The sequence below is a fragment of the Anolis carolinensis genome, chromosome 4 (assembly GCF_035594765.1).
Source record: "Anolis carolinensis isolate JA03-04 chromosome 4, rAnoCar3.1.pri, whole genome shotgun sequence".
Lineage (NCBI taxonomy): Eukaryota > Metazoa > Chordata > Lepidosauria > Squamata > Dactyloidae > Anolis > Anolis carolinensis.
This window is the reverse complement of record NC_085844.1, coordinates 211,274,024-211,301,708: the sequence shown is the minus strand read 5'-3', so window position 1 is coordinate 211,301,708 and position 27,685 is coordinate 211,274,024. Positions and strand designations below refer to the sequence as shown.

At 37.7% G+C, this 27,685-nt stretch overlaps 1 protein-coding gene across 10 annotated transcripts in view; it reads right to left on the bottom strand.

Annotated features, from left to right (window-relative positions):
• ppp1r12b (protein phosphatase 1 regulatory subunit 12B) overlaps positions 1-27,685 on the bottom strand; it is a 183,920-nt gene that overhangs the window by 130,581 nt on the left and 25,654 nt on the right. For 8 of the 10 annotated variants that reach the window (XM_008109880.3, XM_008109884.3, XM_008109886.3 and 5 more), the window contains exons 2-6: positions 18,732-18,862; positions 9,539-9,657; positions 4,026-4,185; positions 3,022-3,166; positions 1,293-1,367 (exon numbers count right to left, since the gene is read on the bottom strand). In XM_008109880.3, coding sequence (XP_008108087.2) covers positions 1,293-1,367; positions 3,022-3,166; positions 4,026-4,185; positions 9,539-9,657; positions 18,732-18,862 — 630 coding nt within the window. Of the gene's footprint in view, positions 1-1,292; positions 1,368-3,021; positions 3,167-4,025; positions 4,186-9,538; positions 9,658-12,007; positions 14,383-18,731; positions 18,863-27,685 lie in introns of those variants that run through there. The other 2 variants (XM_062978702.1, XM_062978703.1) reach the window with 2 other exon arrangements.

Below are 27,685 nucleotides of genomic sequence, written 5' to 3'. Positions count from 1 at the left end.
TGCTATGTAGTAATTACTGTATTTACGAATTCAGCATCAAAATATCATGAAGTATTGAAAACGTTGACTACAAAAATGCGTTGGATAATCCAGAATGTTGGATAAGCGAGTGTTGGATAAGTGAGACTCTACTGTAGTTAATAATACAGTATACCATTGCCTACATTATTAATTTGAGAAAATTATTTTATCTTTCCGTGTTAAATTTGTCCTTTCAATTCATAAGGTTTTCTAAGGATCCACCAGATAGTTAAGTAGGAAGCAGATAACATACTGGCAGACAACAGATTCTAACAGTGACATTTGGCAGGCTCCATCCCTTCTGGGGTTCAGAAAAAAAAACCTGAAGACCTGGCTGTGTACACAGGCATTTGAAGAATGAGTATGTGTTGGCTTTGACGCGGTCTGAATTAAGGCTCATGTATAAGGTCTGCTGGATGAATGGCATAAGCACTTTGCATTGTTTTAAACTTTGTATATTGTATTTTATGACTGTTTAATGTTTTAGTTCATTGTATAACGGTATAGTTTAAGGTTGCCAAATGCAGTAACATATCAAAAGGTCCTAAGCCTAAAAAGATTTATCACAATGGAAAGGTGACATGATTAGAACCTCTATGCTCCTTGTTAATAACAAAAACACTAATGTAGGTTTATACAGTAGGTAAATACTCTGGTACATATCAGATAAAAAGATTTTCCTCATTGTTGTTAATTACAATGGTCTATTTTATAAAGAGAGAAATAAAAACTATAGACAAAGCATGACATCCTGGTGGGGAAAAGATAACCCAGGATTCAGCAAGGATTACCTGTAACTGCTGTAAAGGTGATTTGACAAATATTAACAACTCTAAAAGGAAGCTTTAGTGATCATTACAATTCTACCTTGTGTACACTTCATTTCACAGCATGCCTACCCCTGCTGGAGAAACTATAGAACTGACCTCCACAACTTCTAATTTTTAAAACATTCATTTAGTAACATTTCAAAAAAACTGAATAAATATTGAAGCTTCATCTAAGAATTCAGATAACTCAGCTCAATAGCTTACATCCCAGCTTTTCTTCCATGAATGGAGTTCATATAATGGATTTCTCTATTATATGTAAAAGATATTTCCTGCCATTATAATAATTTGTGTTACGTTAGTACTTGTATATGTGGGATATTTAATATATTATGAGCAACCATAAGAAGGCTGGTACTTAATTTTATTCCAGTAATTGAGGAATGATGTCAGAAATGTCTGCAAATCTCAACTATTTGAAAGGAATGTCTTAGAACTTACCATATTTTGTTTTTTCTGCAGCATTTCTAAGTGTTCAACCAGTCCTTCGTCAGCAACATCAAATGGTGTCTGACCCTGATGGCATGAGCAATGAGAAAACAGGGACATTATACTTGAAAGCATTTCATGCTATAAAGGGAAGAGCACTCAAATTTATGAAATATAAGTCCAAACTTCCAATATCTCAAAAAAACTTAAAAGCAATTTTCTTTGAAAATCTTTTAAATTGCCAATTAAGTTTTTTTTGTATGCAGACTGAATTGTCATTAGATCAGCTAAATATAGGAAGGTGAAAATAAAATGATGAATATGTATCACACTTCACACATACAGGGAAAAATCAAAAGTATTTTGAAATGTAAGTTCCTATGTAAAACATGCTACAGAAGTAGCAACAAAAGTGGGGTTTTTATATCAGACCGATACGAATAGAAAACTCAATCCTTTCCCTTTGTTCTACCAATTCATCCCCTCACCTCCAATCTCCCAATATAATTTGTTGGTATGTATGCTGTTCTTATATCCTGATCCTCCTTTTAGAAGCCAGAGGAAACTCACAGAAATATATAGGAATCATGTAAATATGCACACATCATAAAATATAATTAAAACTCCACAGATGAATGGTTGAAAAGGTGAAAAGCAGAAATAACTATGAATACAAATATGTTATTGAGAAGGACTAATGACCAAATATCTTATAAAACAGAAATATTTAGGAAAACATTGACAAGTCATTTGTTTTGTGTGGGAGACAACAGAATCCCATTTGTAAGAGAGAGCAACCACTGAGAGGATTTCTGCTGATACAATTGTCACCCTGTGAGCTAAGTTTGTTGATAGCACCATCACATGGACCACCTCTACTGATATCAAGAAGCAAAACGGGATTTATCAGTAAAGGTAATTTTTTTGGTATTTGGTATATAGGGCTTTGTAAACCAATACCAAAACCTCTTAAAATGTGAGGGATGCAATCACACTTCACTGTCTCAGATAGAAGCTGGCTACATTTGTTGTTGTATCTGGGCAAGCCTGATATAAAATGCACTACAATTGGCCATGAGGGTTGTGGATAGTCTATTTCTCAAGCAAAACCTCTCATAACTAACTGAAAAACAAGTTTGGGAATTGACACTTAATTAATTATTAATTAACAGACCAAAGTCAAATGTACTATATACAACTTGTATCTGCAAATTAAACAGCACATTAGTGTAACATGCTGGAAACTAAACCACACTGTTCTATCCACTAACCTGCTCCTTATACATAAAATATATACATACATAAACTAAGTAACAGGAACTGTAATATACTAAGGCTAACTCAAAATATACACCAACATTTATAGTTGTTATCTGTGACTAGTATGCTAACAGAGAGTTTAGGATAAAGAGTGTTATCACTACATTTTTGGCCTTAAGAAACCTTCTATAGTGAAAACAGAAGTAGACTTAATGCAGACTACCATTTTGAACAATGCTTGTTTCAACAATATTTCAGCCACTCAGCTGACAAGTAAATAATTAGCATAATGCATCTTCCTAGCTACTGAATAAAGCTGAGCCATAGGCAAGAATTAGATATATGTAATTATTTAGCAGTTTATGCTTGCCAAGAAACAGAATTTCTAAAAGAAAGCTGCCCATAAAAGAACTGAGAGGTTTCATTTGTTAGTTTATGCATTTTTGTTATTACCGTATGTTACTATTCTAAACCCACTGACCAGCTTGTTCCTAATGTCCATGTCACAGAGCGCTTCAGCCAGTATAGAGCAAGCTTCCTTCACTCCCCAATGTGCAGCAGCATGAAGTGGAGTCCAGCCATCATTATCCTGAACATTTACATCAAACCCAGCTTGGATCAAGAGTCTGAGGAAAACAAATGAGCGAAAATGGCAGCAAGTCAGTCTTCCAAGCTAACAGTCATTATAAACAGCCACTTCAGAAAAACAAAACAAAATGCCCTGAGACTAGTATGATAAAGCAAACAGCCCATGGCAGTGAATAGGTGTCAGATTTAAGACAAACATTTAAAACCTCTATATAATGCAGGTGATGAGAGTGACTAGACTCTTACAAAGCAAAAACTTGAAGATATCTGAGTCTGAAAACACAGATTATATTCTAACAAACTGCCAGACAGAGGGAAACCTATGGAGAAAAAGCAGAGGCTGTGACAATAACATTCTCCAATGCATTAGCCATTCAGTATTACAGAATGAAAGCTTTAACCTAATGCTATAGATTCTTCTGTTTAGAAATGCTCGGAACTAAACTTCAGATCTTTAATACATGCCTTGGCATAAAAACTATATTTGAGTCCCTTTCAGGGGAAATAAAGTGCTGTATAAATATAAATATAATAATAACAACAATTCTATACTCTTTAATTTTTCAAATTCTCCCTAATTCCATCTTTCTTCATTCTTCACATAGAGCATTTCTTTTTTCTCTATCATTTTTTTCTTGGATAAATTAAAGTAGCATGTAAATTTTCAGTGTGTGAGTAACAGATCTCACCAAGGCTGCTATGCTCAAAGGGAACTATAGCCTTACTTGATTATGCTAAGAGAAAGCAATAAAATATTGTCTTAAAAATCACAATAACCATAGCCCCGGAACACCACTTCTTGAAAATTCCACCTAAAAACTTGGAAGTGCTCAATAACTAAAGCATCAATTTCGAAAATAGCAAGATACCCAAGCAAACAATGAAAGGGATCAATACCTCATCACCTCATAGTAGCCCTTAGCTGCAGCTACATGGAGAGCGGCAGCACCAGTTCTGGGCTGCCTTCTATCTTCAATTTTCCCTCTATTTAGCCATTGCCGTGCATCTTGCAGCATTTGTTGCTCTTCTGCTTTTCTGGCCTGATCAAGATCTATGCCTGGAGAGAAAGACCACAGATATGGGTAAAAAAAACTTCCAAGGCAGGAACAAAAGTAGACATGAAATAACATCATTCTACGTGGCCAAAAGAGGAGTCTTGGGTATTAGCATCTGGGTGACCTTAAAAAACAAAACAAACAAATCTTGTGATTTGAAATCATAGACCTTTCACCAGGAGGCATGACTTTATCATTTCATTGAATACAGTAATACTAAATAGTGATATATGTGGACTGTTCCTGTGCAGAAATTGAAACATATGTTTTCAAGGTGGTTACACTGTTGACAGATAAGTCTGCACAGGCCTATTCATGGCCAAACATATATCAAGCTGAATTACTTCCATGTAGATGTGCACAGAGCAATGGATTATGGCTCTGGAGACAACTGAATTCCCTATCAGTCATGGGAAACCCATTTAGTTGTACTGTACACAACAACGATTTATGCACAGTACTGCAAAGTTATCTGGCTGGTTTAATGAAGTGACTTTGATTACAAAAAATAAATATGAGAGAGCAAGGGAATGGAAGGGAGTCAGAGGAAGAACCACATTACACGTTAACTTGATTACCCTTCAATGTTAATAGAATATATGCACAAGGAACACATGTAATAAATTAAATCTATGGCAGTAACTTGAAGAGAAAAGCACATGGTAGAATTCCCAGTAGACCAGAACGCAAAGATTTTCTTGACAGAAAAGTATTTTAACATGCACAACAACATAACAGCTTCACCAGTCACACTAGCGGTTTTTCTATATTCATAGAGGCAAGTGAGATGTTTCCATGAGGTTTTAAAGCAAGAAGCTTCTCTTGCATTATCTCAGTATGCAATTTCAATTCTTTACTCAGTTAAATAAGGCCAATCCCATTTGAAACTGTTGCATAATTTACTTCCTGCTTTTTACAATCATAGTACAGTAGAGTTCCGGTTTTCCGAGATAAAGAGGCGGGCCCAATCTCGGATAACTGGAACTGCTCAGATAATAGGGAGGCCCTATTATCCCTCCTGTGAGGTGAGCCCTCACACCTTAGGAAGCACCCCGTGAGCGTTGCTAGGCAGCAGCGATTGCGGGGTGCTTCCCTGGGCCAAGGACTTGCTGAGGGACATCCCTCGGCGAGCCCTCGCCCCTTGGGAAGCACCCCGCAAGCATTGCTGGGCAGCAACACTCATGGGGCGCTTCCTCCTCCCTCTCCCTCTCCTTCTCTCAAGCTCCCTTTGCTCCCTTCCTCGGGCTGCCCCAAGAAGGAACTCGAGAGAAGGAGAGGGAGAGGGAGGGGCGTCCCCAGCAGCGCCTCAAGTAATACGGAGTGTCGGTTAACCAGAACTCTACTGTATTTCATTTACTCTCTGTGCAGCTAATTACTGATTGCGAAATCAATTCTCTTGCCTCCTAAAGTTAATCAGAACCCTTTGGTGAGGGGCTTTGTTCTAAGATTTTTGAAAGCCCACGTATATTATATCTATGAAATTATCTCTATCCACATTTGTTGACATTCACAAGGTGGATGATGCAGTACCTCCTTCTGCAGAAACAACTGATTCTCCCTCTTAAAGACTTATGAACTCTGAGGCTCTTGCCTTAGTTTAAACCAAAATTTGTATAATAAAGAACGAATTTTATAGTTAAAATATATAATGTAACATAGATGCTACATTAAAAAGCAGGAGTTTATAGTTTACTGAATTGCAGGACATCCATAACAAAATGTAGTAGAAATTCTCTCTACCTTTCACAGAATATGGATGATTGAGCTTAGGAACCTTAGATTTTTCTATCTCCAGAAAAAAAGGCTTATTTGAAGTGTAATGCAGTTTTGGGAAGCTTAAATCTAACTTCAGCAGCAGGTTGTATTTGTACAGACTTAAATCTTTAAATTTGGCCCTGTGGCCCTTCTTACTAAAACTGCACTTTCTCTAATTTTCTCCTTATATGTTTTCTAGGGAAAAGGTTGGGAGGGAATTTATTGTCTAGAAAAGAGAAAAAAACGTATTCATTCTGGTAGAACAATACACTCGAAATGACTTATTAGTGACTGACAGTATGTAGCTTGAGAAACAGTACCTAAATGGTTTATGCAAATATAAATTAAACAAAAAGTTTATATTTAAGTCAGATGACTGAAACATACTCAAAGCTACCTGACAGTGCATACTTCTTGCATTCAATTTCAGAACATAACAGCACTGCAGAATTCCTGGAATAGTTAATCTCTTCATGATAGTGAGAACAGTAGATTCTGTAAAATACCTGTTTCAGTTAATACTGCAATTTATAATCATGTAGCCCAATCCTAAGACCACTCTTATGGTGACTCAATTGTTGATAACACAGAATCAGGTTCCCATGGTCATGTTTGGCTGAGGGTTCAGACCAATGAATCTGATCAAAAACCAAAATGTGAAAGTGAAAGCCTCCCTCATTCACTTGTCCAGTACAGGCTGAACCCTGCCCCCCCCCCCAATTCCTAACATGGGATTATCCACATGTAGGGATTCTGAATTTCCATGTGAGTCACCTAAGACCATCTTCTCTAGTCAGATAACCCCTTTAAGAGGGAAGAAACACTTATTTGAAGATATTATAAAGGTGATACTGTACATTTTTTTGAAGAAACAGTAGTTCATACCCTATCATTTTACTTAAGTTGCAGACTCTAGTAGTCACTGGTGAAAGTAAAGGTGCACAAGGTGGCTTGTGGCACCCTGCACGCTCTCCCTCCTTCTCCATCACACTTCCCTCCCTTCTTCCCTTATCAGATGGGAGAAATAATAATAATAATCATCATCATCATCTTTATTTCTATATAGCCCTATATCTCGCAAGGAACTCAGGGCGGTGAAAGGGTGGCAATGCGCATTGCCCCGCCACCCTTTCCACCATCATACGGGGAAAAGGAGGGGAAAGTGCCAGTAGCTCCATTGGAGCTACCCAAAACGCACTTTCCTGCCCGTGGTGGTGGAGGAAGTGCCTTTTGATGCTTCCCTCCAGTTTGGGAGGAATGTGGGCAGGGCCTACCAACCATCATCTGATGACGCTCGGCAGTCCCCGTCCAGGCCCAGCCAAAAGCAGCAAAACGATGCTGTTTTAGCCTCGTGTGAAGAAATTCCTACACTCATCCAGAGTTTAAACTGCTTTCTTGCCTATTCTTCTCCTTTTGACCTCTTTGTGCTAGGAAGGTAGTAAATGGACTAAGAGGCTGGCACTGTTGGCAGGACATAAAATGACAGCGAAAGGGGTAGCAAAGGAATTGAAGCATTAGTTAAGCAGCAGCTACAAAATAGCAAATTATCAAATCTGTGAAAGAGAAACTCGCAAATGTTTTGGGGGGTACTGTACATTCTTTAAATGCATTTATATATCCATGCTTTTTAAAAGAATTATGGATGCATGGGACAGTTGCTTAACATTAAGATAACCCGGAAAAGAAGGGAAACAAATTAGTAATTTTGGTTGCATTTGCAAGCTTATTGAAGACCTGTTACTCAGCTGATTCATTTCATAGAAAGCTGTGAAGGAGCTCCACAGAATGTTGTTTATAACTGAATTGAACAAAATCTCAGACTTCAACATTCATTTTTTCTGAAGTCATTTCAAATTAAAAGCAATACTTGCAAAGTAATTAAAAAGTAGTATGCGTATGACAGGTGTATGTCCACTGCAACTGAACGCTAGGAGCGTTCTGAACCTAACCATGGATTAACTCCAGTATGCAGATTCCTACCAACACAACCAACTAAACTTTGCAGCAAGTAGGCAGAGCTAAATTAGTTTCGTTTCCTAGGGAACCCAGTAACACATTCAGAAAGGGTTGCACTTTCTACAGCAGCTCTCTGTGTGGCTTCTAGGCAACCTTCCACATTTCTCACTTTGTAAGTGCCTGATCAGCAAACTGCCAAAAACATATAAAGAAAATTGCCTTGAAACGGACCAGGCAGTTGTACAAAATTAAGCATTTAAATATGGAATAAAGCAACACACCAGGCCCTCTATAAGTACTCAACAAAAATTAACTTCTTTTCATGAAATATGCCGAATGTCTGTACAGAAAGATAGAGCTATTATAGCCAAAACATTAGTGCCAAAAATAATCAGAGGGCAAAAAGAGATGGTGATGATAACCACAGTTTTAAGCTGGGTAAATGCTTGAAATAGAACTACATCTCAGGTCTGTTTCTCACATGTAGGGTCACTATACAATTATTCTACATCAGGCATGGGCAAACTAAGGTCTGGGGGCCGGATGCGGCCTCCTGGATGCTTACCTCCGGCCCTCCTAATTTTCCCTGTCCTCTCAGCATAAGGACACGGTAGCCCACCGCATCCTTATGCAGGAAGGACAGGGAAGGACAGCACACAGCAGCTGAGAGTCCTCTGGAGAACTCGCAGTCACTGCATATCTCTCCCTCCTCCTGGCATAATGCCAAGAGGACAGCCCAAATATTGGGGGGGGGGGGAGGATCAGGGCAGTTGCTGCATGTCTTGTTTTCCTCCTGGCATAAGGATGGGGCAAGCAGCCCCATCCTTATGCCAGAAGAACAACCTGAGGATGACCCGGGCCCCGCCCCCATCCTCTCACAGGCCCTCTCCTTCCTGGCCTGACCCTCTGGGTCAGGCTCACAATGTGGCCCCAAGGCACGTTTGCCCATGCCTGTTCTACATGGATCAAACACTCTCCCCACCCCACCTTCGTGCACAAACCTACTTTAAAAGGATAGTTTGATACTTTTTCATTATCTGGGCTGACTCCAAAGGGGGGGCCTAGACAGAAAAGGATAGTCCATTTTACAAATGAAAACCATTTCCCCCATTTTCGCTGGTTAATCCTCCTCTCCACTTCATATTTCATAAATGAGGGTTGCTTCCATGACTGCAAGATGGGTGGGGGGAATAACAGAACCCCCCCCCTCCCCAATGACCTAACCTTTTCTGTCTAGACCCCATTTTGGAGTCCACCCAAATAATGGAACAGTACCAATGGTTCTACTGATTAAGGCTTTTGGTAACTGCCAAAAGAAATAAAGTTAAGTAAGCAGCGGAGTCTCAAATCATCTTTGGCACAGATAAAAACCCAAAGCAAAATCAGTCTGGATTAAACTTCAGGAGAGTGCAAAGGGTATACAATGGGAGAGGTTGTTGTTTTAGTATTCTCAAAATGTTAACTATCTTTGTATATAGCCAAAATTTAAAAGTGTAGATAAATTAGTTAATTGTACTTCATGACATGCATCACTATTTTTAGCATTTTAATATTTCACATTGCTGTTGTAAAAGATAAAGCATATCCTTTCTAATTAAAAAAATAAACAAAAGTAACAAGTGCATAACAATGCATTCATCTCACCTTGTTTCTTTACTTGTTCCAAGAGCAGATCTTTCATAGCTGCTTCCTCTGCAAGATCAGATGGGACTTCACCTTCACTATTCACAGCAGCTACATTGGCCCCATGTCTTATCAAATACCTACATGAATAAGATTCAAGTAACACTCAATTTTAAAGAAAAAGTGAAATATCTGACTTTGTAGTCAAAATCTGGTACTAAATAGTACAAGGGCCAGCATGGTCTAATTCAGGGGTCCCCAAACTAAGGCCCATGGGCTGTATGCGACTCTCCAGTGCCCGCCTAAACTTCAGACTTTGGGTTGCACTAAGTCTGAAACAACTTCAAGGCACACAACAATTTAAATTAACTTAACTATCTCAACAGTCAAAAGCAGATCCACACTTCCCGTTGAAATAGTGGTAAGTTTATGTGGGTTAAAATTGTTCTTCATTTTAAATATTATATTGTTCTTTCATATTTTTTGCACTACATAGAAATTTGTTCATGGTTTTATTTATTTTTTAAAACTATAGTGCAGCCCCCTAACAGTATGAGGGATCATGAACTGACCCTTTGTTTAAAAAGTTTGAGAACACCTGGTCTAAGTATTAGATTAGTGATTCTAAAGACCAGGGTTCAAATCCTCACTCAGTCATAAAAATCTATTGGGTAAACCTTTGGCAAGTCACATTATCTCAGCCTCAGGGTTAGACTAAGGCGAACTTCCTATGAAAAACTATTTCCAAAATATTAGGGTCACCATAAAATTGAAACAACTTGAAGTCACACAACAACAAAAACAACAACAACAACAACATTCATCAATGAAGTTAGAATATGCGCAGTCTCTAATCTCTCTGATTACAAAAGTGGCCCAAACAAATGGCTGCTACGGTTAATATGTTAAGTTAATTACAATACCATACTTTAAACAAACTGACTTTATATTGTTTTGGAAACAATCAATATACTGTTTATATTTGTGTATAAATAGAGGGCAAGGTTTGGAGCCAAAAATAAGGATTTTACTTCAACTTATTGATAAAGTTGAGAGCAGAAGTTAGGAGCATGCACCAAACAATTTTCCTTTCCTTTTAAAAATACATAGAGCAGGCCTCAACAATTTGGCCCTTGTAAAAGAGACAATTTTCTGCAGACCACTCCTCCTCCTCCTCTCCCACCCTGCCTGCCTAACCAGGAAGGCAGGCATGCAAAGGGGCAACCAGCAAAGGGAACCCCAGCCCCTTCCATGGGCAAATCCTTTGCAGACAGCACCCGACCTGCTGACCATATGTTGTGCAGGTCTGGCATAGAGGAAACGTACTTAGGAAGCTCTAAATAGAAGGAGAGAATCTGTTTATTTTAGGAGTTGCAATGGCAGGGAGGTACTCTGCATGGCTGATCTTAAATGTCTACATCTATTCAAATACAGGTAAGGAAAAGCATATAAATGAGGAAAAAGAAAGAGAATGCAGCCTGAAAACCAGGGGGGTGGGGAGAACAAGGAAAGCCATCTATCTCTCAAGTTTGGTCGAGGGAGGAATAGTGGAGTGGAAGATTCTCACTTTTGCCCTTTGTCACTGCCGTCACACTGAGTTCCTGTTCCAGCATTGGCAAAAGACAGAAGTGGGAATCTTCAACCCCAAGTTGTGGGGTAGAATAGCCAGATTTTGGGGAGTATTTTTTTAAAAAAAGAAAATTGACTCATACACAAGTATATGCACATTTAAGAAATGTTTTGACCTATATTATTACAAAAGACAATTTCGTTCTCAGTATATATATTTGATTTATCAAGTATTTCTGTAAAAAAACCAAATCTATTCAAAGTGCTGAACTCATGTTCCTATAGTTTGGTTAATTCTGAGAAGTATGAACTTAAAGTCCTCTTTTTGCTTCAATATAATGGAGATAATAAAACTATTGTGTTATTATTTAATAACATACTGTACACTGTCATGTCTGCTTACTCAGATGTAAACTTTGATGAGTTCAGTGGAACATATTTCTAAGTATCATATATACTTGTGCATAAGCTGACCCAAATATAAGACGAGGCACCTAACTTTACCACAAAAAGCTGGGAAAACTTACTGACTTGAGTATAAACTGAGGGTAGGAAATGCAGCAGCTATTTGTAAATTTCAAAAATAAAAATAAAAATAGATACTAATAAAATTACATTAGTTGAAGCATCAGTAGGTTAAATGTTTTTGAATATTTACATAAAACTGTAATTTAAGATAAGCCATTGAAGAAGGTTACTCTAGCCTTCTTCAATGTAAATGTGCTTATGTATCCTTCCAATAATAATAGAGTAAAATAATAAATGTAATAATAATGATGATAGAGCAAAATAATAAATGTAATAATAATAATAATAATAATAATACATAGAGTAAATAATAAATATAATAATAGAGTAAAATGATAAATGGAATAACAATAATACATAGAATAAAATAATAAATGTAACAACAACAATCACCCAATAAACACGATTGCTTATTTTAGCTATGGTGTACATTTTGGGGGAAATGCTGTGTATCTGAATAAGAAAAATTGGGAAACACTGGCTTGGGAAGGGGGTGGGAAAGGAGGACTGGATGTTGGGTTATCTAAGCAATCATGCATGCATTTTCAATGTGGGATGGTTTATGTAGTTAGTTATGTCTGTTGCTTAGTAACCTGAACAGAGCTGCATTCCAGAGTTGATGACACCATTAAGGGGGTTTTGCATATGAAATGGGAAATGGGTGTATCCTTTCTGGGGACACACAGGAAGTGATGTACAGATGCCTCTTCCTGTCTCTTCCTCTTCGCTCCTGACCATGCCATGCTGATGTTCCTGTCTGTTAAGAGATATGTAGTTTCCTGAACTGTTTTTCTTTGGAACTAAGATGTTTTTGCCTGTATGACCATCATCATACAAGATTGTGAGTAAACATATTTTTGCTATTTTATTTGATGTCTCTGATGCTTATTTTATGCGCATGACTTTTTAAAGGGAAAGGGAGGCTGGATATTTGGTCTTATTGTTTAATTTCTTTTTACCTCTGCTCACATAAACCCCTAGTCTTCTGCGTTTTTACTGCTCTGCATGAATGTTTAACCATATTGGAATCATAATCTTAACAGGTTATGAAAATATATTCCTATTACTGGATATGGGAAAAAGTTGGAATGGGAAGGGGTGGTTGAAAATGTGGGAAAATAAGATGGAAAAGGGTAGCTGGAAAAGTAGGACAGATTGGGGTTGGAAGGGGGAGACTGGGGAAAGGGGAATGACTGAGGTGTGAAAGGGGGGCTGGAAACTGAGATTGGTTGGGATGGAAAGGCAGGCTGGAAAAGTGGGAAAGACCCCAGTCTAGAATGTGAAGGGGAAGACTGAAAAAAGCTAGGAAAATTGTGGTGGGAAAGAGGCGGAGCTGGAAAAGACTGGGATGGGGAAAGGAAGACTGCAAAATGAGCAAGACTGGGATGCAATATGGAGGGCTGGAAAGGTGGAAACACTGGTGTGGGAAGGGGGCAAGTGAAGAAGTGGGAAAGATTGAGGTGGGAAAAGGGGCTGGGAAAGTGGGAAAGACTGGTATGAGAAGAAGGGCTAGGAAAATGGGAAACTGCCAAGGGAAAAGGGACAAGACTGAAATAGGAAAGAGAGGCTGGAACCTGGGAAAGGGTGGGATGGAAAGGGAGTTGGAAAGGTGGGGGAAAGGGGCTTGGGATAGTAAAGACTGGTGTAGGAAAGAAGAAAACTGAGTGGAAAAGGGGTGCTGGAAAAGTTGAGAAAAACTGAAGTGGGAAGGGAGAAAGTGAGAAGTCCTGGGGAGGGAAATTACGAGGGGGCGGGCAGTTCTTCCTTCAGCTCTTTGGAAGGGGCTGCTTGGGAGAGGACATAAAACAAAACAAAATTTGGGCTTCAATCTAATTTTCAGTCCCGCCTATTTGTAGAGATTTGATGTACAGTATTTATCTAAATTCCACTGATTCATTAGGTCTGCTCTATCTGAGACTAACAAATGAAATTAAATTAAATTAAACCTTCTCTATTGTTTTGATAGACCTAGAAGATAATTTTTTTGTTGATTTTTATCAGATAAAAGTTCTGTTGTCAGGAATATGGTTCATATTCTCAGTTCTCTATCTCCATCCATTACACAGCTTTTCATGCTGAGTATCTAATCAAAATGTCATAGTACGTGGAACTTTCAAATATTGCAATGCAATACTGCCAGATTATTAGAAAATGTTCCCCGTAGTCTATAGAGGGTTCTTAGATCAAATTAGGGAGTTCATTCAGTAGTGCAGTGGGTTAAATGGCTAGCTGTAGGAAATCTGCTGACCGGTTAGCAGCCCGAAGCCGCGAGTCAACCCTAGCTTCTGCCAACCTAGCAATTTGAAAGCATGTAATGCAAGTAGATCAATAGGTACTTCCTCGGCAAGAAGGTAAAAGGGCACCCAATGCAAACATGCAGACATGATGGCAACAAGATCAGAGATGTCTATGGACAACAGGCTCCTTGGCATGGAAAAATGGAACAAGAGTGCCTCCCTATGACCAGAGTTGAGCACTGACTCCAGACGCCAGAGATGGAAGGTCTCTGTCTGTCTGTGTTTTATATGTAATTGTTCACTGTATAAAAGGCATTGAATATTTGCCTTTTATATGTATACTGCAATCACTCTGAGTCCCTCCAGAGAGATAAAGCGGACTATAAATAAAGTGTATTATATTCAAACGGACTTATTTCCTCCCAAATGATTTCCATGCTGGTTGTTCTTACAAATTTCCACCCAAAAGCACATTTGAGTAGCGATATATACCTGAGACTACTACTGTAAATTTTAAGAGCTGATAAAAAAAGATTATTGCTTCCAGGAACCTTCTGGGAACCTCCTTAACACAATAACCTTTGGGTCCTCAGGGTGACTTTTGGTTTAGATACCAATTATATGTGCTTTAAGGATTTGCCAATGAATTGTTAAGTAACATTTCAATGTCGAATCCAAAAAGACCAGGTTCACAATTTCACTATGGAGTAACAACTTCATGCAAAGGTTACACAACAAAATTTTTAAAAATTGATAAGTTGCATAGTACTGAATACAACATTCCTTTACCATTACAAACAATATAAGTTTATTCATCTTTCATATTTGTGATTTAAAGGGTCTCAACTATCAATTGCATATGGCAAAAAAAACTTTAGTTGATTTAGAATGCATTTAAATTACAGACCGCTTTTCCATATTAAAAAAGGATACTTTAACAAAGCAAAATAAAAAGGGTAAAATAAAAACATGTAAAAAGGAATCCAAGGTTGAATAAAATGAGTGCCCTGGAATGCTTGCTCTTCCTATTTCTCTCCCAAGGTAACAAAGGCAAGTTCAATCCCTAGACCAGAATGGGATATTCTGTTTGCTCTAGGAAAGCCTGGAACTGAAACACACCCACCTTCTCCAGCACTTTGCCCCAAATTGGCTATTCACAACTGGCTGGCAAATCTCTAAAGCTATGGAGACCAAGGGAGGGTAATTTAGAAACATACACACCACCATTTGCTCAGCATGCTGAATGAAGCCTCAGTATGCATGGCAAAAGCTTCAAGAACTGTCCTGAACTTTTTCTTTATTAAAAAAGTTTTTATTAAGTGAAATAATGGCATACAGAATATTAAAAAAGCATTTCAAGATAATGGAATACACATAATACAGATATGCCATTCCACCGAACCCCCACCCGACCCCCCACCTGTGAGCCACCACCCATGACTTCTGGCACCGCCCAGTGCAAAACTAATGTCTCAAAAAAAAAAACCTACCCTTATCCTACATTAATAAATTCCCCTGGTGATTACTCTGAAATCTATTCTATCTTCTTTTCTAAATATCCAATTGCAAGCCTCAATTTCTTAGCAAAATCTTCATTGCCATTGGATAGCTTAGCCATTTGGATATATTCTAACAATTTTTCTCTCCAGTCCTTTAGCAATAGCTCTTTTTCTCCTTTCCAAGATTTTGCTATTAATATTCTTGCTTTGACAAAACTGTATTGACAGATTTCTACATCTTTTTATTGATTTTTTCACCAAATAGCTCTAAGAGGCACATCTCTGGATTTTTCCTAACCTTTTTAGTAATCATATTATTTGTTTATTTAATTGCTTTTTCCCAAAAAGTTTGTACCAACTTACAGGTCCATCAGGCATGAAAAATGGTAGCTTTCTGTATTTTACATCTCCAACAATCACCCCTGTAAGATTTGTCTGTTTTAGCTGTCTCAGGTATTACATCGCTTCTACAAAACATTTTGTACATGTTCTCTCTAATAGATTCTGCTATTGAGAATTTAAATCCTCTTTCTCATAAATATTCCCAATTATCTAACTCAATATTTTTCCCAAAGTCATTAGCCCACAAGATCTTTACTGTTTTTATTCAATTATCTTCTAGATTGTACTCTAATATGTACCTATATGATCCGGAAATTAATCCCTTATTTCTCTTCACTCTTATTTCTCTTACTTTTTCAATACCATATTTAAGGCCAGTTCAATCCCCAAAAAAGAATGGGATATTCTGTTTACTCTAGGGAAGCCTGCAACTGAAATGTACCCACCCTCTCTAACACTTTGCCCTTAATTGGCTATTTACAACTGGCTGGGAAATCTCTAAAACCATGGAGACCAAGGCAGGGTAATTTAGAAACAGATACACCACCGTTTCCTTACATATAATGTTTTATACAATGACATTTTTGCCACAGCCTGGATGGACCCAACACTCCCGCACAATTGTTATCGTGTTTCCCCTAAAATAAGACCTCCCCAAAAAATAAGACCTAGTAGGGGTTTGGGGGGATTGCCAAATATAAGGCCTCCCCTAAAAGTAAGACCTAGCAACTAAGGCTGCAGCAGAGTTCCATTGGGAAGCATGGCTGCAGGGCAGAAGCAGCACTCATACATACACACCGGAGGGAGGGAGAGAAAGTGCTTGCTGGCCTTGCCTTGCCTGTCCCCCAGCCTCCGTGGCTGCTGCTGCGCTGCCATTTCTTCCTTCGGAGAGAAGGCTCCGTCCTGGCCATGCTCCCTTCGCCCCCAATGCTTCTGATTGGCTCCTGGAGCCAGGGCAAGGGAGGGTGGGAGGGAAGGAAGGAAGAGGGCTTTCCACTCGTCCTGCTCTTTCTGTTTCTTAAAGGTACAGGACGCATAGGGATTCTCCTCTCATCCTTATTCCTATCCTATGCCATGAAACTTATTATTTTATACTATTATTATTACCATATTATTATCATCATATTCTGTTACTATTATTATATCCCATTATTATATTATCCTATTAATATATTTTATATCATTATATTATATTTTTCTATTATTATTATATCATTATATTATTATTCTATTATTATTCTATTATATTTTCATATTATTATATTATTATTCTGTTATTATTATATTCCATTTTATATTATCCTATTAATATATTTTATATCATTATATTCTATACTATTATTCTATTATATTATTATATTATTATTTTATTATTATTAGCATATTCTGTTATTATATTCCATTTTATATTATCCTATTAATGTATTTTATATCATTCTATTCCATTCTATTATTCTATTATATTATCCTATTATTATATTATTATGCTATTGTTATTATATCCCATTATTATATTATCCTATTAATACCATATTATTATCATATTCTGTTATTATATCCTATTATTATATGATCTCATTAATATATTGTATATCATTATATTATTATTATATTATCATATTATTATTATAGTATATTATATTATTCATCATTCATGACTACATTGAAACTAGAATAGAGAGAAATCAGCGTGGAAACCTTGTGAAACCTAAACTGCAAGAGGTACCATAGATTGTTGTACATGTAAATAATGGTAGTAACAAGAAATTCTTGATAGGATTCATAGTTTGTCTGGTTATGCTGGTTTGTGATGACAACTATTTTACAGTATATAACAAATGTTCATTTTGCTGTTCAACAATAAATTTGAGCTCTTCTTCATGGAAAAATAAGACATCCCCTGAAAATAAGACCTAGTGCATCTTTGGGAGCAAAAATTAATATAAGACCCTGTCTTATTTTCGGGGAAACAGGGTAAGTCACAAATAACAAAGGGTAGTCACACACCTGCAAGTAACATGTCCACATTCTCTTGCCTTAACAGCTGAAATATGTTTAACCAAACTGGAACAGATAGTTCCTCAGATGCTTCTGTATTTCACATCCTGCTTCAACAAAAATATACCAAAGTTCTAGCAAACAAGAATGTGTTGCATCTGAGGAAGCAGACTTAGCCTACGAAAGCTTATGCTACTACTTTGTTTTCTCAGTTAGTCCTTTGGTACTAAAATATCCCTTGGCATATTGACCCAGTGAATCATTGAGGTTCTAGTGCTCCAACCTGGTTCAATATAAATAAGCCAAAACACTCCCCACCCCTTCCCAGGGATACCAGGTAGCCATTACATCACTATGAGATAGACATAATTAGCAGCTCTAGCACATTCCCAGGTACCTTCATCATGGAGGTCATCAAATTTTAAATCATCATGCTAAATGAAGTTTCAGCATGAATGGCAAAGGCTTCCAGAACTGCCCTGTACTTTTTCAACACCATATTTGAGGCTACCAGCCAGCTCACACAGGAAACAGCTGGGCAGCAAATGGGGTGTTGACAAGCAACATCCTCAGGCTGTCTCAGGTGCCCAGCCTCAGCACAAAGAGGTATCCTGGTAATAAAAAGGGGTGTTATGGATTATTTTAACTTCTTGTCTCACTAGTCTTCCAGTCTGAGTTGATGTAACACTGAGTACGGCAGAGAAAATTGATTAAAATCTATTTCATTCAGCCAGACCATCTATATCAGGATACTTAATCAACTTTCTCCACATAAAAAGGAAATGTACATAGTCTGCTACTGTGGTGACATTTTGCAAAGTCACTTCTCTGGGTATATAATTTTAAATCAGTAATTTTCTAGTTATCCCCTCTAAAGTGAGGAAAAGTCAAATAGGCTACTTTGAGTCCTATTTCTGAGAGAAAGGCAGGCAGAAAGGCAGACTATAAATCCAATCAATCACTCAGTCTAGATAAATATATACATACATAAATAATGTGTGTATTATTTCCAATATCCAGGACAAACTGAAACTCACTCACTCTGCTATGTTCAGATAGCCACAAGATGCAACCGCATGAAGTGGGGTCCAGCCCTCGTTATCCTGCTGATTTATATTGGCTCCATATTCTACCAGAAACTTTACCATGTCCAGGTTCTCATCTATACAGGCCTTCGAGAAAAGAAGGGAGGCAAGGAAGGAAGAGAGAGAGACAAGGATGTTAAAATTAGCAAACTACCATCATTTTCAATTTTAAGAGCTGTAAATGATACCAAGGCCACTTCCATATTGAGCATGTCTATCTTTCAACTCCCTTTGACATCTACCCTGTTTCCCCAAAAATAAGACATCCCCTGAAAGTAAGATCTAGCAAAGCTTTTGTTTGGAAGCATGCCTGCCAAACACCACCAGAGCATGCAGGATTGGTAAATATACATACCAGTTGTACATGGAAATAATGGTGGTAACAAGAAATTATTGATAGGATTCAGTTTGTCTGGTTATGTTGGTTTGTGATGACAACTACTGTACAGGATATAATAAATGTTCATTTTTTGTTCAACAATAAATATGAATTCTTCTTCATAGAAAAATAAGACATCCCCTGAAAATAAGACCTAGCACATCTTTGGGAGCAAAAATTAATATAAGACACTGTCTTATTTTCGGGGAAACACGGTACATAAAATTTTACCCCTTCCCCCACTGCCACCTTAAGCTGGGGGGGGGGGGGGGTTGAAGAGATTGTAAAGTGATAGTTAGTATTCATTCTAGAAATGGCATCAAATTCCACACGAGGCAAGGTTTGGAACAAGCTGTTCTAAGAGAGCTTCACTAAAAGAGAATGACATATGGTGGGAATCAATGCACTGAATCCCAAGCATGAAATCCAGGGAAAATTTTGACTCTAAACACTAAACAGAACAATTACACACTAGATATTTATCCCCATAGTTGAAGTCACAAAAGAAGTTGGATTTTGAATTGAGAACTTACAGCATGAGTCACCCTTATTTTCTAAAAAAAAAAAAAGTTCCCTTATTTTACTAACTTAAACTAAAGCATAATTGCTTTTATTAATTGCCCTAGCTTAACCAGGCCTGTTACCTTGAGAACTTTGATTGTAATAAATGAGACATACAATTTGCCTTGAATACATCTATACTTTGGAAACTGGGTCTGTATTAAATTCCCTATTAAGACAAAATTTCTCTAGGAAAAGAAATACAGAACACTGTTCTAAGTCGAAAGTGACGAAATAGTAAGACAACTTTATGTTAAGACACATTTCCTTGATACACTCAGTCAGAGAGCAAAATTATCCTAAATGAAACTCATCCCAAACAGCTGCACAGGTAATCAGTGGGAAATTATAAGTGAATATGAAAAATTAGTCCCTCTCTTTGCCCAACCCTCTCAAAAGTCTACCTAAGAAAACTCTAAGAAATTCACAAGGATTTTGTAAATCAATAGAGGACTTGAAATCATAGGTACACACACCCTAAGAGTACCATACATTGTAATGACTCTTTTTTGTTAGATGTTCTGATGTTCCACCTAACTATTTGGATAATAGCCATATTTTACTTTCTTTTTGTTACTTAAATCGTATTTAAATCATTAGATGTTCAGACAACTGGTCGATTGGCCTATTATCTGCCCTATTATCTTCAGGTACATGTAATTGAGCTTTTCAATATTTATCATATATGGATTTTCCATTGATTCTATCGAAGATGTAATCCAAAAACTTTCATTATACCACACAAATGCACAGTAAATCTGAAAGTAGGAAGGTTTTTGTTTCACACTCTGTATGTGTAAAGATACTAAGCAAAAGCACAGGCTCAGACGGAACAGCTGCCTGTGTATTAGAAAATAAATCCTACATAAGATTGCATGTCTACTCATAAGAGGCCGGGGGGGGGGGGGGGGTAAACATCCACAAGATAGGATTGTAAATATCCTAAATACTCCAGAGTTAAGAAGGCAAAAAAGAAAAAAAGTTAGCTGACCCAATTTTTAAATTTTTTTAACTATAAACATATTGCAGATATCGGGAAGAAGGCATAAAATGAAAATACAAGATTGCTGACAATTAAAACATAGCACCTTCTCATTTAAGTGTTGCTATCTGTAGAAAGCCATGTTGAGTTGCAAGATCTGTCCTCCTGGATCCTATCAGCATGTGATGATTTGCATATCAGGAATAATAATTTTCCTCATGATTGCTTGCTTTGTAGAAAAGCAGTCCAAACACTCCTTAAGATACATGACAATGATTCACTGGTATGAGAATGTATCATGCTTGTATTCAACTGAGTTTTCGGTCTTAACCAGATTAACCGGGGCCGGGCTGTGGCGCAGCTGGCTAGTAACCAGCTGCTATAAATCACTACTGACCGAGAGGTCATGAGTTCGAAGCCCGGGTCGGGTTAAGCCTCCGACCATAAAAAAAAAATAATAATAATAAAATAAAATAGCCCCGGCTTGCTGTTGACCTAGCAGCCCCGAAAGACAGTTGCATCTGTCAAGTAGGGAAAATTTAGGGACGCTTTATGCGGGAGGCTAATTTAACTAATCTACAACACCATAAAACTGCTCACGAGGAAAAGAAGAGGAAGAACAGCCATCAATGGACGGTGAAGCAACAGCTCCCCCTGTGGCCGGAAATCGTGAAGCTGGAAAGATGTTAAAAAATGCCTCTGTGTCTGTCTAAAACTGAATGTTGTTTGTCTATTGGCATTGAATGTTTGCCATATATGTGTTCATTGTAATCCGCCCTGAGTCCCCTTCGGGGTGAGAAGGGCGGAATATAAATACTGTAATTAATTAATTAATTAATTAAACTAGTTTTCAGTCTTAACCAGGAGGTCATGAGCCCTGCTCAGAGCCTATGTTTGTTTGTCTTTGTTCTATGTTAAAAAGCATTGAATGTTTGCCTATATGTGTAATGTGATCCGCCCTGAGTCCCCTTCGGGGTGAGAAGGGCGGAATATAAATGCTGAAAATAAAATAAATAAATAAAATTTTAAAGCACACAGATTGTAACTGAAATGCCATGCCCTTTAAAAATGAATAAAAGATTTCTTTTATACAGTCCCACACAGATGATCAAGAGACCCTCCTGAAAAGAATAGATTGTTGTGAAAAGGACTAAAGTGGGAAGGAGAACTATTGCCGAGATCACATGACACCACTCTGATGGTCTTCCTAACTATTTGGATAAAAGCCATATTTTACTTTCTTTTTGTTACTTAAATTGCATATAAATCATTATGTTTAACATTTTGATCAATTACTGTATATAATTAAATATAGGTTGGCTTTATTTTAATGAACAATTGACACAAAATACCTGGGTTGACTTATCCATGGGTCAGTGTAGAAAGTGTTATGTGCTCCCCATCCTTTTGGACACTTGAAGAAAAATGGTGGTGGCCATTTTAAATAGGACAACAAATAAAAGGGGAACCATCTGAAAACAAGGGAATTCAAGAAAGGAAATAATCAGGACCAGCTAACACCTCCAAACAAAGGATTTCCCCAGGGAGGAAGCAGCCAGGCTTTCAGGCTGCAAGGGCATTACATGCTACTCAAGGAGACTAAAAACAGCATGCATACCTGCTGCACAGAGACAATTCAGCTCACCAAACTAGGATACCCTTACGAAAATGGCCAGGCTTTGCGGCTGCACGGCTATTCACTGCTATTCCACCTGGCGAACAAACGAATCCAAAAAGCCACAGCAACACAGCTAGTTTTATATAAAATAACAACATCAAATCTTCTGGATTTTAAAATATATATATTTCAAGCCATGGATACAAATGGCTGACTGTTTTAGCCTTTACTTTATCTAGATGCTTATATATTACTAGCTTAGGTACCTGGAAATGCCTGGGTTAGGCCTTTTATAACAATAAACATTACAGGTATTCATTGTTGGGTTTTAGATATTACGAGTGGACCCATTAGAAAATGCTTAAGAATGTGGGCAAACTACAACTCCCATCATCATCTGTCATTATTCCAACCCCACCAGTATTCAAAGTTGGCCATGTTGGGTTGGTGTGTCAAGTTTGTTTAGATCCATCATTGATTGGGTTCACGCTACTCTCTGCATTTGATTTACAAAAGAGATTTCATTTTCAACACATTATAATTTTTTCAGCATGGATTAAGTAAGAAATACATAATCAGAAATGCATGTTCAGAAACACCAGAAACTGAAGGTCTAATCTCCATTAGTTGACTATCCCAGGCCTAAGAGATTAAGGAAAGCAATTTTTTGCTTATTTCCTCATTCCTTTACTTACTTTTGAATCCAGGCGATTTTTAATTTAAAAAAAAGTTCAAAACAGGCACCTCTTGACTCTAATACAACTCAAGGGAAAGGGAAAGACAAGAATTGTCCGTTTTGTGTATGTGTGTTAGTATTTAACTCCACAAATCATAAAAAATAAGGGGTGGGACAGTTTGTCTGAGGAGAGAGCCTATGCATTCTCCCATCCCTGCTGCAGACCTCTCATTTTATACAAAGCTTCTGTGTAATTTTAATGCCTTTTCAATACCTTTCAATTGATGGGTTTCTCACAAAGAATAGTGAACTAGGTGAACTTCAAGATCACATGCGCAGTATGGAAGCACTGTCTTTGTAAAACCAAGCCTCCAAGTCAGCAGTGCCCATAACACTGAAGAAAACAATATAGAGGTTATAACAGTAGAGCTCAATAACATCACAATTACCTCTATGTACAAGCCCCCAAATGAAGAGTTTTGTTTCTTCTCTCCTGAGAACTTTGATAGGCACCGAAGGACTATAGTAACTGGTGATTTTAACAGTCATAGCCACGTATGAGGCTATGCTCAGGAGGATAAAAATGGAGAAGCTGTCCTTTCCTGGGTTGAATTGCACAAACTATTGCTTAAGCTCCCACCATCCTGCAACAGTGGGAGATGGCATCGAGGATATAACCTAGACTCCTATTTGTGAGTGACAGCATTGTGCAGCAATGCACTAAATCAGTGGGACCACCAATACCAAACACACAACATCAGCTAATAGTATGACAATTGTTCCCAACTATAAGAACTCAGGATATTTGATTTAAACTAAGATTCAACTTCAGAAAGGGAAACTGGTCTAAATTCTCAGACATGTTAGATGACCAGATCATATTTGTCATCTCAATCCCTGAGGAATACGAGCGCTTTATCAAAATAGTAAAAATTTGCTCACAGGCTTCTATACCAAGATGGTGCAGAACAGACTACATTCAAGGCATTACTCCTGATACAGTTGCCTTGTTGGAAGACTATTACAGGCTCCACAATGAAGACCCATTTAGTGAGCAAACATTTCAGGCAGTGCTGAGCATTCTGTCCTCCATCTCTGAAGCCAAGAAAGAACAGTGGATAAAGCTGATAACAGAAGTTGACATGGGCAGGAGCAGTCAGAAGGCGTGGAGGCTGTTGAGCAATGATCTCTCACAAACGAATACCCATTCCAATATAAAGGCAGATCAGATAGCGCATCAACTTCTGAAGAATGGGAAACGCAATCTTTCCACCAAAGTAGAAAGGAAACCAATAGTCAGACAACCAGATAATGAGAACAACAACCTTCATGAACCTTTTACATCTACTGAATTGGACAAGGCCCTCAATAAATGTAAAAATGGTAACGCAGCTGGCCTGGATGATCTACGGATGGAACAAATTAAGAACTTTGGCCCAAAAGCAAGGTGCTGGTGGCTGAAGCTGATGAACAACTGCATTGCAACCTGTCAGACTCCCTAAATCTGGAGGAAAGCAAGAGTCTTAGCCACTTTGAAACCAGGCAAAGACCCCAATGACCCAAAAAGCTATAGACCAATCTCCTTGTTTTGCCATCTTTACAAAGTTCTGGAGAGACTTATTTTGCATAAAATTATGGAAAAAATAGACCCATGTTTGATTCCACAGCAAGCTGGTTTCAGGAAATGCAAAAGCTGCACATCACAAGTGTTGAACCTGACTCAGTACATAGAAGATGGGTTTGAAAGGCAGCAGATTACAGGAGCTGTCTTCATAGACCTGTCAGCAGCCTATGACAATGTAAATCATCGCCTTCTCCTGAGAAAAACTTATAATATCACAAAGGACTACCACCTCACCCGCTTCATAGGAAATTTGCTACAAAATAGGAGCTTTTTAAATTAAATTTCAGGACCAGAGAAGCAGATAGCGAAAACAGAAGGACGGCCTGCCTCGGGGAGTGTGCTTGTTCCATCAATGTTTAACATCTACACAAATGACCAGCCATTGCCAGAAGGAACAGAGAGTTTCATCTATGCTGACGATTGTGCCATCACTGCCCAAGCAGGGGGCTTTGAAATGATTGAACAGAAGCTCTCTGAAGCTTTAAGTGCTCTTACTGCCTATTACAGGGAAAACCAGCTGATCCTTAATCCATCTAAAACGCAAACGTGTGCTTTCCACCTTAAGAACAGACAAGCATCTCGAGCTCTGAGGATTATATGGGAAGGAATCCCACTGGAGCATTGCAGCACACCAAAATACTACATAAATGAGAATTAATGTGACTTTATAACTAACATTGTTTGGTTCCAGATTTACCTCAACGTAGAGTGCACGCATTCAGATATGTGAAACTTCAATAGGCAATCCATGTTGCACTGGTTTCTGTACATTTACTCTAAATATTGCTATTTTTAAATCCATACAATGCACTTATTAGGAATTACAGTAGAGTCTCACTTATCCAACATAAACGGGCCAGCAGAACGTTAGATAAGTGAATATGTTGGATAATAAGGAGGGATTAAGGAAAAGCCTATTAAAAATCAAATTAGATTATGATTTTACAAATTAAGCACCAAAACATCATGTTATACAACAAATTTGACAGAAAAAGTAGTTCAATACGCAGTAATGCTATGTAGTAATTACTGTATTTACGAATTTAGCACCAAAATATCACAATTTATTGAAAACATTGACTACAAAAATGTGTTGGATAATCCAGAATGTTGGGTAAGCGAGTGTTGGATAAGTGAGACTCTACTGTATCATGTAATGTGACTCATGACTTTCAGATGGGACAACTAAATTCAAACAAAATATTACATTCTTGTCTACAGATACAGCTCCAAAAGCATCTATAAGAAGAAAAACAGAACACTGCTGTATGAAAGGACTAAACTAAACTCTAGATCAGTGGTTCTCAACCTGTGGGTCCTCAGATGTTTTGCCTTCAACTCCCAGAAATTCTAAAAGCTGGTAAACTGGCTGGTATTTCTAGAAGTTGTAGGCCAAAACACCTGGGGACCCACACGTTGAGAACCACTGATCTAGATACATATACATTGCTTGAAAGGACAAATTAGTTAAGACTCTATCTTGGTGTAGGGTTGGGAAGTTTTCTTTCAAATGGGACACATGTGTTTTACTATTATTGAAAAGTGTAAAACTACAGCTGTTGATTAGTAGCTATGTATATCAATATACATGTTATATTATAATGTTATAATGTTATGTTATAATGTGTACATTTTGGAAATAATAAAAATAAAATATATTTACAAAAAGAAATATGTGTTCCCATTCAGCACTCCACAACATGTCCAAATGTGTAACATGTGCATGCTTCAGCTTGGATCAGGATTTATGTCTTGCATGATGTGACACATCTTCAGATATATTGCTGAAAATTGTGCTTACAGAACTGTTTATAATTCATTATATCCACACCTGTTTTATCTATGTATCAGTTTCAATGGCTCCAACTTACTTTGTCTATCTCAAAACAAATGGGACGAATTATAATTGCCAAAGGAGAGCTGAAAGGGTTCCCTTCCTCACAAACTAGTGGATTAAATGGGTTCTAAGAAAGATTACTACATCCAAGAAAATAAAAGGCCAGATTCCTTACTGCATTGGTCATTACTAGTCTATATCCTATTTGATTCCTAAGGAATGGAAGCTGGAAGGAAGACAAACATCATAATTCCCCACCTGTTCTTGCAATGAATCCACAGTAGAGTAACCTGATTTTCTTGTGATGAAGGATTTATAGTATGGGTTCAAATGTGTTATGGCCAGTTTTCTAAAAGAGGATTAACATAGAAAGCATTATGGAAGCTCTTTGCATGTGGTATGATTCCCTACGAAGGTGTAAAATCTCACAAATATTTGAGCAAAGCTTTCAAGGGTCAAGAGGTAGGATAATGTCATGATAGAAAAGTTCACATGACTGGAGTCATCCATGCATTTCTACTACTCACACTCATTCCACAATGCCATTTGGAAATTGTTCCCAAGTCACTGCAAGTCAACATTTAACTCTACTTCAAACACATTTTATCAATGTGATTGGCAAATCAGCAGACACTCATCACATAAATGAAAGTGATCTGACAGCAGAACACTGGAAGCAGATACGTGAGTTCAAAGAACAAGAAAATAAAAATCCCCAAAATAGCCTTACAAGTGTCACCACTATTAATTGTCAGTATTGGAAGATATGCCCTTGCCTTCAAGTTCCATGATCAGAGCTCAACACCAGAAAGCATTCAGATATATCTCTACAAACTAATAAAGACAATAGTTGTCACCAACTTTATCAATCTAATCATCTTTAACTGTTTCTTCAGAAGACTGGACATGAACTAAGCACTGCTGAACACCAGCATGATCACTGGCTATGTCACCACTGACACTAGTTTCAACTAGAGACGTATGCAAAAAAAATTTCCTTCATGCTATCGTTTCGTTCGACCGTTCATCTACACAAAATGAATGATGACATTTTCGTAGGAGACAAGAGGTGACACAAAAATGAAGGCCACAAAGTCATCATGCTTGCTTTCATTTTCCTTTCGTTTTGGCCCCGTAACAATAAGCAGGTACTGAGAGAGGGTTGCTTTCCCATTACAGCTGATATGTACCAATGGGTGTTAATAATAATATTAATAACAATAGTTATTCTGG